This window comes from Capra hircus, chromosome 2 (genome assembly GCF_001704415.2).
Source record: "Capra hircus breed San Clemente chromosome 2, ASM170441v1, whole genome shotgun sequence".
NCBI lineage: Eukaryota > Metazoa > Chordata > Mammalia > Artiodactyla > Bovidae > Capra > Capra hircus.
Genome location: NC_030809.1, coordinates 98543303 through 98558248, shown reverse-complemented (window position 1 = coordinate 98558248; position 14946 = coordinate 98543303). Strand labels below are relative to the sequence as shown.

The following is a 14946-nucleotide window of genomic DNA, read 5'->3' as shown; positions in this document are numbered from 1 at the left end:
TCCAGTAAGGATTTCTTTAACCTACAGCAAAGATCCCCTTTGAATTGTGTGCCCTGCATTTGTAGATTAAAAAAAAAAAAAATCCCATTAGGTGCTCTATGCCTGATTTCAGTGACCTGTTTTTCTGCTCACACCTCTCTGGTACTTTGCTGAAAGGGCTCCTTTCCCACACTCTTTCCCTCCAGCCTGGGCAGCAAGGAGGTGGGTGAGGTGTTTATTTACACATCTCTTTGCATCATTAGATAAAAGGGATGACACACTTCTCTCTCCTGGGAACACGTTTAAACATGAGCCCGAGTTTTACTTCTCCACTTACTTTCCTGTCAACACACACATAAATCAGCCCAATCACAGCTCATTCAAAAGGACTCTTCTATGTAGCGCTTTTCAAATATAAATTTTCTAGAGTTCTGTTTAACTTTTAGTAAGCTGTCAGCTTTTAAATAGACTGTGTATATAACTACAAAGAATTTTGTGCTAAAATCTTTAGTCTGAGAAACTACTGTAAGTGGATGTTTTATAAGGTTTGAAATTTATAAATTGGATTTTTTCTCAACTCAGGAGGCTGGTAATAATAATTAACTTTGATTCTAGGTTATAAAACTAAGTCTCAGAAAATGCTATCACTCACTTCTTCTGTGACTTTGTAAGTGTTAATTTTCTTATTGGAATACATTTTACATATGATGAGATCTTGTGTAAGATCTTATGTCTACATTTTGATGAGTTTTGCGAACTGCATACACCTGTGTAAGAGCCACCGAGCAAGATACACATCATTCCCATCATCTCCTAAAGTTCTCTAGTCAATACCCCTTAGATATTGGTGCCCCAATAGGCAACACTGGTTCTGATTTCTATCAACATAGATGATCTCTGCCTCTTCCTAAAACAGAATCATTCTGTACGTATGCTCTTTTGTGTCTGGTTTCTTTGGAGCATCATTTTGAGATTCACCCATACTATTATCAGTATCTGTGGCTCATTCTTATTACTGCCTAGTATTCCATTACACAAGCTATTCCAGTTTGTTCATCTGCTCTCCTGTTGGAGATCTGGGTTGCTTACAGTTTTTGGCTATTATGAATAATGCAGTTATAAATAATTTTTAAAAATCTAAGTGAGAAGTAATGGCCAAATTTGCAAGTTTCTTTTCTTTACAATCTGGTGTGATCATGGAAGTAAAACCATCCAGTGTCTCTTCCAAAGGCACTGCTGAGGCTCCAAAGACACGGTTTACAAAGTTCTTTTAAGGGGAGTTCTCAGCCCAATCGAAATGATCACAAACATCAGAATGAATGATTAGGACTCACGTTTCCAAAAATGACTGGTTCGTGTAACACCAGTGGTGGAAGACAGTGAATTTTGGTGGTACGTGGATATTTGTGTTTAGTAGTTAAATGTTTTTTATGCTTGCCTTTTATTTATGGTAAGTGATGACAGATTTTCCTTTATCCCGTGTGATTAAGTTCCCTTTGGCAAATTTAAGACTGAAGAAAAATTCTCAGGAAAGTTGTTCAGTTGAAGCTCAAATTACTCAATTTTAAAAATACTAGCACTGTAGTTAAGGTAGACTGTGGTGCTAACTTACCTTGTCTTGGCCACTCACCCGGTGTGCTTCTGGATCTGTAAAATGAGCTATTAGTACAGGTTTCATCCATTTGCTGTGAGGGCTGAATGAGGTCTGTGATACTAGGAGCGCATCTTGAGTGCTGGATAAAGTGAATTTGCAGTGTTTCACAGTAAGAAACAGCAATCATGTGGATAACCAAACACTGGCCAGGAACTGATGACTGGAGGAGTTATGCGAGGTCCTCATTTTTGATACTCATGAAGCATCCAAGGGCTTTCATAACTTTTTAAAAAGTACGCATAGGCAAAAGATATGTACACTGGCAAGAAGAAAAACCTCATTTCTGACATTTTAAATTTAAGATCTCAATTTTAACCTTAACCATGAAATTTTTGCACCTTTATGTCCCTGGATATGTTCCAGTGTCTCCTAGTTTATAGTCTACGGGAACTTGAATAGTATTTGTATCCTACTCTTGTGTGAAAATTATAAACCTTAATTATGTTGAATTGGTTCACAGTGGTTTTCAGGTCTACTATATCCTTCTACTTTTCTGTATATTCATTCTATTAATTTTTGAGAACTTGATGTTGAAACTCCAATTAAAAATCTTAGCTACTTAAAAAATAATAATATGGCTTTCCTGTGGCTCAGATGATACAGAATCTGCCTGCAATATGGGAGATCCAGGTTCGATCCCTGGGTTGGGAAGATCCCCTGGAGAAGGGAATGGCACTCCACTATTCTTGCCTGGAGAATTCCATGGACAGAGGAGCCTGGTGGGCTACAGTCCACGGGGTTGCAAAGAGTCGGACACGTCTGAGGGACTAGCACTTTCACTTTCGTAGTGGAACTATATGTAACGTAGTTCTATATTTTCCAAGTCTCTTGTAAATGTGATTTCATAATTTCATAATTAAAGAAATTAAAAATTTCAACACTCCAAATCTTCATCACTATCTTCCAGGCAAGTTCTCCCCAACCCTAACTCCAACTGCTACATTTTCAGGTTCCAGGGCAGGAAACTGGCGAGGGGAATGGTGTGCAGGTCAAGTGGCTTGACCACATGCCGCCATCAGCCAGGGAGCTTCTCAAGAACAAATGCCTGGACCCCACCTCCCGCGGTTGCCACTGGTCAGTGATGGGGGGCCCTCTGATGTGTGGTTAGGGTGGAGATGCATGGGTCTAGCTCACCAACACTGGCTCAGTTCAGCCCTAATTCTCCAGGACTTGGGAGCAGGGCAGTACGCTGACCACGGCTGAGCGGAAGTACAGCTCTTTTCAGGAGGTCTGAGTTCTGCCTGACATTTTGAGGGCAGCAACAGAAAGTTAGTTTCAGCAGAGCTTTTCTATTTCCATACCTTGAAGAGTGGGGTGGGGGTAGGGCTCAGCCCTTTGAACCACGATGTGGTTTTGTCTTTCAGGCTCCATCTGCAGGTTCTTTTTTCCTCTGTTATCAGGGAGGAGCCTGAGAGGGCACCTGACCTTCTGCCCAGTTATCACCCACAGGCTTCTTTCTGGTGCCATTACAAGGTCTGGCTGAGACCCAAGTGAAATCTTTGCAACCTAAATTTGGATCAGTTTTTGAAATGCTGCCTATCAGATGGGGGTCCTGGTTCACCAAGCTACCCCAAAGGATGATGAGGTCACTAAAAGCAGCAGTCACTGTCAAGTGAGCTCAGGCCAGCTGCAGAGTCCTTTACTCCTGACTTCCTGGGGGAGGGCTTTTAAGCCAGATGCATGGAAAGCAGGTTCAGCGAAGACAAGTGATTCAAAACTCACACAGACACCAGACATCTCCAAAGTCCTGAGGCCAGCTCCCTGGGGGAAATCCGGCAGCCTCTGCCATCGAAAAAGGGTGGTTTCCAGGGCACGTGAGGCTGGAGGCAGCTGGGCAGTCTGACTGTGGGACCTGACTCAGGTGTCATTTCAGAAAGGCTGCACTTCGGAAAGGTTCGCCATTGGTGGACATGAGGAAGATGGTGAAATGCTTGTGCTCAGTGGTGTCTGACTCTCTGCAACCCCATGGACTAGCCCACCAGGTTCCTCTGTCCGTGGATTTTCCCAGGCAGGAACACCTCAGACGGGTGCCATTTCCTTCTCCAGGGGAACTTCTGGACCCAGGGATCAAACCCATGTCTTTTACACCTCCTGCACTGGCACGTTGGGCTCTTCACCACTGCCGCCACCTGGGAAGCTGGGCGGGAAGAAGCTTTTTGCTTATTTCTGTATTTTCATTTCACTTTGGAGCCCAATTCTTGAGCTGTAGTCCATTCAGCTAGGGAGAGAAAGCACTTTCCTCTTGGAACTCTCTACGTATACTCACAAATTTAAACACACAGGCCAGACTAGGTTTTTTTATAATCACATTTGCAGGATATACTGAGCTGAGTGAACTCCACTGGGTTTGACTTGCTGTATGGGTTGTTTTCCATGTAACACCCAGGGTGGAAACCACAAGACTTGGAAAGTTCTCAGACTTTGGGTCTTCAGGGATGGAGAAAGGCTAGGAAGGGATGCAGCTTGGTATTATGAGGACCCCTGCCTGCCATGCATGGTGGGGCTACCCTACCCTATCTCTAAGCCAGGAATTATTTTGTCTCAAGGGATTACTCAGCAAAATAATTATGTAGAATTTGTCTCAGCTTATTACATTGCTGCCAACCAGTAAGTGCCCAACCACTGTTCTTACGCAGTTACGGAGTTCTTAAAAAGATGCCAAAAGGAGTCTGCCAATTTAGTTAGGGCCAGGCTGCCAGACGTAATTTCTCTTCGGTGAAAAGTGGTGTTAAATATACAGCAGTCTGGAAAAAAAACATGATAAAATGATAATGGACATTAGATTAAAAACAGATCACAAGAAATAAAAACACTAAGATAGATAAGGAAGAGGAAAGTTCACAGTGTCATTCTGTGGAACAGTCCATTCCACAAAGTATATGAACTGTATGGAACTAGGAAAAGTCCAAAATAGATGGTTATATTTAAGCTGTTTCCTATACGCAATGAAATTCACATTTATTAATTTACTTTTCTGTGTCATACACAGAAAAAAAAAAACCAAAGAAAAAGAACAGGGAACAAATTTCCAAGGATGAAATTTCCACATTTATTTTTCTTTCATGTGCATAGAAAATGGCAGTGAAGTGTCCTATGAAAGAGGCAGGGAATGGGCATGGTGCTGCTATACCAGACTGGACTTTGTGCTTCAAAGGTACACTATTCATTTTGAAAACAAAGGATGTTGTAGTTTGTTTTTAACTGCTAACAATTCCTTGGGTTTCCCATTTGTTTTTTAAGCTGTCAGTTTCTTCAAATCTCTTTTCAGATGACACACTGCGTTACAAGTGATGGCACTTAACCAATGTGGCATTTCCATATTTACATCAACAAAAGAAATTTACAAGACATCATAGCATACAATCTTGACAGTTAGTAATAGCAATAAAACACGAAGGGCATCCATTTTATTTATTTTTTTTCTGTACAAACTATCAGAACATAACTTATTCACATTAGAAAAATCATTTTTAATTTGATTTGACCTACACATCCCCCTTCTCATTTCACCCATTTCTTAAACCTCTCATCACATCGCCCACACCTTCACCAGACTATAGAATCTACAAGTAATTAGATCTAACACCTAAGTATAGCTTAGAAAGTCCTTTCTCCCGAAGGTTGCCTCACTTCCCTGAAAATTCCTCAAAAAAGAAAAAAAGAATATGCTCTTCACTCATTCCTTTCATGTCACTTTCACATTTCATCAGCAAATCAGCAAGACGGACTTCTCATCTCAATCCAAACAAAGTTAGAAAGAAAGAGTTCCTCTCCCAAGCATCAGGATGCTACACCCACGAGTCTGGGGACCCTGGGTACTGTTCTGCTCTGTAAGAAGGTCGTTTAGTGGAATAAAAGTCCACGTAATTCGTGGTTGATTTCAGTCCATACTGTGTCGAATAATCAGTAGAAGCTGGAAAGTGAACTCGATCATCAAAATAAGGATCTTCATAGCTATGAGGAGACTGCAAATACAATCGGTATGCATCAAAGTTCTTTCTGTTGGAGTCATCTTGACTATAATACAGCTGTTGATGCTGTTGGCAAAATGAGAAAGCAAATAAATCAAGGCAATTTTTGGAAGTACATGTTTAGGAAAAATTAATGTGGGCTTCCTGCTTTCTATTTTTAAAGCAATATTCAGTGTTTGTGAGTTTATTGTTGAACGTTTTTCTGGTGCACACTGTATGTTTACTAGTGGACTGGAAGGATTTTAAACTGTTTACAGGTGAGCTGGCAGTTGGCTCAAGTCCTGTCCTATGACTTCTAGAAGTTAGCAACTTCGGAGAACCCCAGAGAGCCCCTGCTACCTCCCTCCTTTCTAGAGGCCAAGTTCTGTGCTCTGCTTTGGAAGAGCCTGTGACCTGGGCATACCCGTTGAACGATGGCCTTTATTTTTGCTTTGACACAGGGGTACAATTAGCGCATCAAGAACCCAGTTAAAGGTTGGATTTGGGGGCTTTGGATTGCTGTATAATTGCAGAACCATCTTTGAAAACATTTATCTCAGAGATGAAGATTGAGTCCATTCCTCAGTTTTAAAAGAAATAGGTAGTCTGGTGAACAAGTCACACTTTGGAAACCCTGCTGTGCTTTTAAATGAATAAGCAATCTCCAGGCAGGAGAGCAGTAAAATTAGAAGAGAGATGTGAGCAAATACAATTCAAAAGGAACAGACTTCCCCCAAGCCAGGGCTGATACTAACTTCACCTGTAAGGAAGCAAAGTGAAGCGCAGGTGGGCACCCACAGCCTGACCTCATTTCCTTTTGCGCTGTCTATCTCTGACTTCACATTGATTTCTTCACGTTTGGAGAAAAACTGTAATGGTTCTAATGTCTGTCTTTCCTCCTGATTATGCCCAAATTCCACCCCTGTCCTGCCTGTAGCAAGATGTTACAAATTTACCACATAGGGATCAACACCATATTCTGGAACTAAAGGCATTCTAATATTATAAGGATTTCAGAGCTAAATTTTGCTTTTTAACTTAGAGTGATGATTCTGAGGTTATTTCTCCTGATGAAAAATCTATAGCAGAGATTATGAGTAACTTGAGAGGTTCTTCTTCCATCTACAGGGAAAAGATATGGAAGGAGGTCTGAGAGCATCCTTATCTGCAGGGCAGGTTACAGGCTTGTTTGGGAACCCCCCAACTGCCGTGTTAATGGAAGGTAAGAGGAGAGATCAGATGACCCAGGTGGACATGGCATCAGACAGGACCAAAATGAATTTCAGGCCCCCATGAAAGCAGAGCTTAAATGCTACAATCACTAGTCCCCTTTCTGCTGGGGAGTGGGGTCTACCCCTGTAGGGCTGAGTCCATTGTGACCTCTGAGCCTAAGACTCAAGTGTCTTCAAACCATGGAGGCCCGAATCGGAGGGAGCCATGAAGATGGAGAGAGAGACGGAGGTACAAAAAAGAGAACAGTGAGGTGAGAGGACGAAGTATGCTTACTGATCTTTCCCCACCCAGAGAACAGAAGAGATTTTAGAGATTCAAAAAAAAAAAAAAGGTGGGAAAAGGAAACTGTTGGGTAAAGAACCGGAGTTAAAGACTTCTCAGCTGGTTGCCATCAGTGGCATGGGGTTACCAATTTGGATATGCAAGGATAAGAGGCTACTGTATAAGTGATTTGCTTAAACCATGGATGAGCTTCCAAGGAACAGAGATCCCCTGGGGACAGCTCCCCGGCCCCGCCGTGTGGGCCCAGCTCAGGTAAGTCAACCGGTGCGGACCCCTTACTGTGTTGATCCCTGCTAATCGGCCTTCTGTAAAAATGGTATTGCAAATTCACCTGTAGCCGTCTATTTTGTTCTCTTGCTGGTGAGGAATAGGAACTGATGTAAATTGGTGAAGGTTTGCTGGAGCCTGTAAGAAAATATTTTATGAAATTAAAACTAGTGCTCATTATCTGGTCCATTAGGTCATATGGACTCCCAGGGCTAGGGCTGGTGGTGTGCCCGACAGGCTCTGCCTTCCTGGCATGGCATAGCCCCAGACGGTTAGTGGCCTGGGTGCCCCGGATCAAGCCTGCTTGCTGCCTAACCCAGGGCTCTCAGGGCCTAATGAATATGGCAAAAAGAGGCTGTGTGTTTCACCAAAAAGCAATGCCAACGCACAGATCCAAAAAGGATTCCTTCTCAAACTCTGGTCTCTATGGGGAGCTCTTCCCACCTGTGCAGATGTCCGCTGGCTGGCTTTCTGAACAGCAGACACGCTCCCGGAGCCCAGGAACAGGGCTTTTCCAGGGCTCTTGAGCTTTGCCCCCACCCTCAGATGGGGGAAGGGAAACATAGCAGAACAAGCTCCATGCCCTCAGAACAGCCTTGATTCAAAATCCCAGGTCCTGCAAGAAACAGGCACAGCCTGTGTTCTAAAAGGCCGGCCACCTGAAGGCACAGTCTTGTGTCTGCCATATTTGAGTATGTCTTAAAAAGAACCTGGTAACCAGATAGCTGTCTTCAAGAGTCCACAGAAGACTCTGATGATGTCACTGGTTACCCTACTAGTATTGTTAAGGCTAGCAAAGATTTTTATTTTAATGAGGAAAATGAAACATATTTGAGGCAAATTAGTTTATTGAAGCAAGCAAAGAAGATACAGAAGGGCGCGCATGCTAAGGAGGCGATCTTTAAAATAAAGCAGGCTGCTGCAAACCTGAAGCAACAATGCACTTCAGTTGGTATGTGCATTTCCTCTGCAAAGAGCTTGGTGTTTGAAATGTAGCATCTGCAATTTTCTGAGCTATTAATTGCCATAGTAACAACAGTCGATTAGTAAATAGTCCTGTGGAATCACAATTTTAAAGACAACAGCACAACTGAGACTGCTCCCCCAGCAGTTGTTAAATTGCCACCAGCTTTTATTTCTTTTTAATAAATAGTTTTTTGTTTTTTGAGAAAGGAGGGTTTCCCCCGCTTTTTGAAACCTCCAGAGGAGTTTCAATTTGCAAGATAGCTGAGAATGGAGATAATATGAAATCGTGGTAACCCTTCAGGTTGGCATTCTTTAAATAAATTATATGCACGGCTTTCTGAATAAGACATAAAAATAATACTGTGCAACATCACTTGTTATTCTTAAAAAATAAATAATCACTCTGAGGAGAATCACATTATATATTTTGTTATTCATTCAAACTTTTCCATGAAAATGCAAATGGAATTGACCGCCATCCGCAGGTTTGAATGTATGAGTCGGTCCAGGAGATTGGCCCTGCCGAGTGTCACAGAGCACAGGTTTCTGGAACACACAGCAGAGTGGGGAGGGGGCAGGACAAAGGGCCTGCGCTGCAGGGGAGCCGGAAATGCTTTCTCACTCGGATACGGTGCTCTTTTTATTTGTGGTCAGCAGACCAATGCCTCTGCTTGTTTTACTTAAAACAAGTGGGAAAGGCAACAGCCCCTGAAGCAGGAAGGAGATGGAGAGAGTGGACCATGGTTTGCTGCTGGGGGACCATCTCAAGGCAGGCAGAGGTTACCTCCCAGGCTGCCGTTCAAGTGCCTGGGGACACACGGCTTTTCGAGATATTCTATCACACACCCGACTGGCATCTTACCAGGGTACAGGCCTCTGTGTGTGGCATCCCCTTGGCTACTGTAATACTGCATAGGTGGCTGGGTCCTATCGTATTCAGAGCGAGGGTCTCTGACTCCTAACAGTGCTGGTGAGGAAGAGGTGCTGCCGACTGAAGGGACAGGTGAGAGGAGGAGGGGGAGAGAGAGGAGAAGAAAGAGAAATCAGACTGTCAGTGTCTCTAGGAAGTCCTTTCTGGAAGAACAAAGGTCAATAATTAGACGCGGCCAGCACTAAAGTCAGCTCTTAGAGGTGCTGAGAGCTGGAGGGCAGCCAACTCCAGGTCCCTGGATGGTGGCCTGCAGACTGGCCACTGTGATCATCAGTGCTATCAACCCCAGAGATCGCTGGGGAGCCCAGCATGGTACAGGGGTCGTGCAGTTTCCCCACTGAGATGGCGGGTCTCAAGGACCTGCCTTTGGGACTAAGGCAAGAGTTACGTTTGCTGTTTTACGATCTCAGTTCAGTCACTTGTGACACACCCATCTATTATCCTTAATGTATAGCTCTTCAGTAAATAGATGTTTTATGGCATGTTTTGATTTCTGATGATTTCAAAAGTATCTGCACTTCTAAATGTGTTTGAGTAAGAGTGCCTGGCCCATAAAATTTATAATTCCTTTTATGGTGATCAGCTGTCAGGGAAATTATAAGCTCAGTAAGCCCTGCTCATCAAGAAGCTCAGGATGCTGAGAAGCCCAGCTTCACCAAGGTCCAGCTTTTTTATCCAGCTGGAGCCAAATGTTTCATAACAACATATCTACCCTTGGGTATCCTGTGGGACATTTTCGCACAGAAGGAAAACACTGTACATCTTCTTTTTCTCATTAAGGAGTCATCTTGCTTGTACTGAAGTCTTAAATTAAGAGTGGTCGCTTATTCACTGGATCCACTAGGGAGCAGCAGCCCCCAGACCTGCCACTGGTGGTTTCGCATGCACTGATGCTTTCAGAGGGAGACTGATAGCAAAATACCTTCCCCAGAAAATATTTTGAGCATGGGCTTTGTCTATGTGCTTCTCATCCTACTTTCTAGAAGGTAGGTAGACATCCCCACCTGCCTCCCACTATTATCAAGATGTCAGCAAGATATGAGATGTGCCTATAAGCAGATATCACACTAACCCCGAGGGATGGATGATCAGCCCTCAGAATAACTGGAGAAACAAGTGTGAATTATATCCTACCTTCAAATGGAACTCAGAGAGGGACCTCGGAACTTGGTTGGGGCTCGTCGGCACTGTCCAGTGTGGATATCTGAGTCCTCAAAACAAGTTCATTGCTTACCAACTATGTCCTAATTTGTCTGAAATTACTCTTTTGCCTGTACACATGCCTTTCGTTAAGCAGCCAGCTCTCCCACTTGCCCTGGTACCACTCTTTCCAAGTTCCCTAAAGAATCCTGAGCATTTTAATAAAGCAGGATGGCCTCAGGCTATACCTGGGAGCCCAGCAAGAATGTGTCAAAACCCAAGCAGAGGTCTTTTTGAAGGAAAACAACTCATAATTTAAAAACTAAGATATAAATATATATCACTGCAGTAGGCAGAGATAATTTTTAAAAATTCTTGGTATAAGTGAAGACATCTAATTACGCGACAAGAACCCCCAGTCATATATTAGTCTTTTGGGCCACATTTGTCCACAAGAGAAATAAGACTGCCAGCAGGAACACAATTGAATACAACAGATAATATTTATATGTCAAAAGGGGAGATTTAAAGCCAAATAAAAGATGTTTATTACTTTTCCTGTTTCATTTAGTTAAGAATTAAATTTACAGGGCTGAATCAACTTGGTGGTAATATTCTATTCTTACATGTAAAAAAAAAATTATGTTGAGTCTCAAAACATTCTTTCTACCAAATTAAACACCACTAATAAGTAGGTAGCGTGGTTGCCAAGACTCCCAACTTACAAAATCATAGGGAATCCCTGTAAAGCCACCTATAAGGCCTGCCTATGAGCTGTGGATGCTGGGGTCTGGGTGCAGCCAGCAAATCGAGGTTTAACTGGTGAGAAGTAAGATACAGGGGGAGATCATGGCTCTCCCAGGGTCTAAAGGACTCTAATAGTTTTCATCAAGAAAATTAAAAAAATCACTTTGGAAGAGATTTCAGACTTATGGCCAGCAGGCAGACAAGGGCAACCATTTTCAGGCACAAGCTAGTGGTTCTTAAAGTGTGTTCCTCTGCTCTCCTATATCCACGTCACCAGGTCGGCTTATGAAGTGCAGGTTCCCAGGCCCCTTGGCAAAACTAGTGAAGCAGAAGCTTGGGGTACCAGATGCTATGGAGGAGGCTGGGCCACTTTTGTGTACCCTAGTTGGTGTAAACTTGCATAAACCTTTAACATGGAAGGAGGAGAGTGGGCCTGCTGTTTATAATAACATGTAATTCCTGAAGAAGGCTTTCAGCTTGAAGAGCAAACTCTCCTTCCCTCAGTGTTTGGAGGTGACAGACTCAATCAGTGTGCATGCTCAGTCTCCTCTGGACGGGAAACGACATCCTGTCCCACGCTCTCACCTAGGAGGGGCGTTTACCCACTGACCTGACTGAATGACAGGTGACATCTGTTGGTTGGTGGTAGACAAGGAAGGATGTGATTTGAACCGGTCTCGCTCTAACGTTGACACAGGTGTAATAAAATGGTTCTGATTCCACCCATCCTGTGGAGTTAAGAGAGAAAAAGAAACCTCTCAAAATGAAAAATGACATTTCATGATAATAAATGATTACGACTGTGCACTCTGATGAATGCTAATTATTCTAGAGCTATTCTCGTAAGTTACCTTTTTGTAAATGCTCCGGAGGTCCCGATATTGCCATAATGTATTCAAGACCTGGGCTGCTGCCTTCACCACTTTCAGAGATGATCTAGGGAAAGAGCGGGCATGTTAATGAACGTGGGCAGCACCGCCCCAGGCTCCACTTGAGAGACTCTGGCAGCAAAGCAGAGGCCATGAGGCTCCCTCTCCAAGGACCAGGGCGGGGAGGAGGCTGCTGCTAGCAACCACCACCAAGGTGTGAGGAGCCCCTGGGAGTCTGTCAAGTTCAGGGCTGGCCAGATGTGGCAGGGACCAATGAAGGCTCCCAGGCATTTGGCTGTGTGGTCAGAAGCTGTGGTTGGAATAAGCCCATGACTGCTGACCGTGACCACACATCCCAAGGGTCTGAGGGCCCTGCCAAGTTGGCTGGAATACCCACTGAACCATTATTAGGCCTTCTTATAACTTTCCTATCGTGTATACCTCTTTGTAAACACGTGTGTCTGTGTGCTCTCATATTTGCTTTGGAAAATAAGGTCAGTTACTGCCTCCCCTCTCTGAAGACTGTCTGTTGAATGTTGGTGCTGTATTCGAGCACCACTGACCACAAGTCCAGGAAGTTCAGCTCAGGAGTTGGTTCTCTCAGTCAGCGGCCTCACCATGAAGAGAAGCGGGAATGTGGGAATGTGGCCTCTTGCCTCAGCAAAGGCCTCAGCACAGAACACCTCGTGAGGGTGGTTCAGAGGCCCTGAAGAGAAGTGAACACCTCTGTCCTCAGACTTCACTTTGATATTGAAGATTTGATCTGCTGTCCTCTTCCATTCCTTATCTTCCCAACTAAACCCTCAGGACATGGGGGAAGAAGAGAGGTGAGCAGGCTGGTGGCACCTCCTCCATCCAGTCCATCACAACAGAATCTGGGCTGTGATGATTCTGAGGCTTCAGCAAGGGGGTGGCGCGTAGGCAAGTGCAGGAGCCTCACAATCTCAGTTCCCAGAGGGGAGTCAAGGGAAAATCTGGGTCAGACCCAACCACTCTAAGACTTTTTAAATTTAAAATTTCCAGGGGATGAACATGGCGGCGCCTTGGGGCCAGGGGTCCCCAGTTGTGCTCTCAGGGCTCGCCATTGCAGCTGGGAATGCTCGTTTCGTGGGCTCCTGGGTCCCCGTCGATTGGCATCCAGCGAGCAGGGCGCAGGGCTGTGGACCACAGTAGGTCATCCAGAGGACCCAAGACATGGTGGTTACTAATAGACTTCCCACAGTACTTCTTCATTCCATGTGGACTCCTTCAAGGGCAGTGAGCATCGCAGCTTCCCTTGAACTTCGTCTGGATTGAATGACAACAGGCTCAACTTTTCATTCACTTGTATGACTATGAGCAGTTTGACCAAGTTGAAGAAGATGACTCGTCTGTAGTCTTCCTCATCAGCTCATTCCATCTACTGGCTTTAAAATCATTTAGTACAGAGCTCACCGTCTAGGTGTTCATCCAGTGTTTTGTTTGCTTATCATGCAGGATCATTTTAAAAGGAAAAGTATGTGTGTATGAGTTAGAGCTCTGATCCCAAGAGTCCATGTAGAAGCTTCCCCTGAGAAGTGTATCGTTTTTGCACCAATGCTACTGAAACGTGTGAATGTGGTATACCACGCATCCCAATAAGTGTCAACAGCTTCACAGGCTGCTTATTTGAAACGCCCAGTACTCATGACATTCCATTCATCTGAGGACTAAATATAGCCAACGTAGGCTGTGTTTGCCAAATAGACTTTGAAGTATTCTTCACACAGTCCTTCATCGACGCCAGTTTTCAGATAGAAGAAACCCTTGCTCCATGAAGTGTGTGAACACATATACTCATGTTTTGTTTGAGATTTTAAAGTCATTCTTCAGTTTTGTTGGAGGAATGGTTCTGTATGTGCCCCGTGGATCCCCCAATCCACTGATGTTCATGTGTCTTGGGGCTTCCCAGGTGGTTCTAGTGGTAAAGAACATGCAGAACATACCCATGCAGGAGACATGGGAGGTATGGATTCGATCCCTGGGGCAGGAAGATCTCCTGAGGGAGAGCATGGCCACCCACTCCAGTATCCTTGCCTAGAGAATCTCATGGAGAGAGGAGCCTGGTGGGGCCTAGTCCATATGATCCCAAAGAGTTGGACCTGATGTAAGTGACTTCGCACAGCACATGATTCATTGTCATAGCTAATAGAATGGAGATGACATAAAAAGAAGCACCAGCGGGCGAAAGTCAATATCCATCACTTTTAAACTTTGGAATGTATTGTGATATTTTACATCCATGTTTGTATGACTTGATAGTTGGAGAATCGATGCATATGAAGGCCTGGTTGTGTTCTATGTATGTTGTGGGAAGATATATTTTTATGTGGTTTGACATATGGGTCCCATTTCATTCGTAGGCATATCCATACTCATCACTTATCATTTTTTTGGAAAAGACCATTGTTTGGAAAGGTTGTTGTCTAACCATGAAAGATGCTTGAATTCTTGGGCTCCTTAGAGGAAGAATTCAACCCGGGGCCAGTGAGGAGGCTTGATCACTCAGAGCTTTTGTGTCCCAACGTTTTATTAAAGTATAAAAGAGAGAAAGCTTCTGACACAGACATCAGAAGGGGGCAGAAAGAGTGCCCCCTACTCATCTTTGGCTGGATGTTATCTAGCTACTAGCAGTCTACTCATTAGAGAAAGGAATGGCAGCAGACCCCTCACCCACAAGATATATGGAGATGACCGTGGCACCAGGTGAGTCATCCTGGGCCATGAAACGATTGATATGAGCAAATGGGTAGCTTCATTCACATAGATCAGGAGAACCATGTATGAGTAACACATATTGGTTTGTCAAGTCAGCTCTGAGCCTTTAGGCAGAACCTACTTGAACACAGAGTCTAGGGTAAATGCATAGTACATTCACATAGCTTAAGGCAAACCTTTCCATAAGAAAAA

At 44.0% G+C, this 14946-nt stretch overlaps 1 protein-coding gene across 15 annotated transcripts in view; it reads right to left on the bottom strand.

Annotated features, from left to right (window-relative positions):
• The window catches only part of PKP4 (plakophilin 4), a 261211-nt gene continuing 250923 nt past the window's right edge, over positions 4659 to 14946 (bottom strand). For 9 of the 15 annotated variants that reach the window (XM_018063290.1, XM_018063308.1, XM_005676100.3 and 6 more), the window contains 5 exons: positions 12001 to 12085; positions 11760 to 11877; positions 9194 to 9322; positions 7430 to 7503; positions 4954 to 5670 (listed from right to left, as the gene is read on the bottom strand). In XM_018063290.1, the coding sequence (XP_017918779.1) occupies positions 5422 to 5670; positions 7430 to 7503; positions 9194 to 9322; positions 11760 to 11877; positions 12001 to 12085 (655 nt within the window). In that variant the 3' untranslated portion in view covers positions 4954 to 5421. Of the gene's footprint in view, positions 5671 to 7429; positions 7504 to 9193; positions 9323 to 11759; positions 11878 to 12000; positions 12086 to 14946 lie in introns of all 15 variants that reach the window. The other 6 variants (XM_018063302.1, XM_018063284.1, XM_018063318.1 and 3 more) reach the window with 5 other exon arrangements.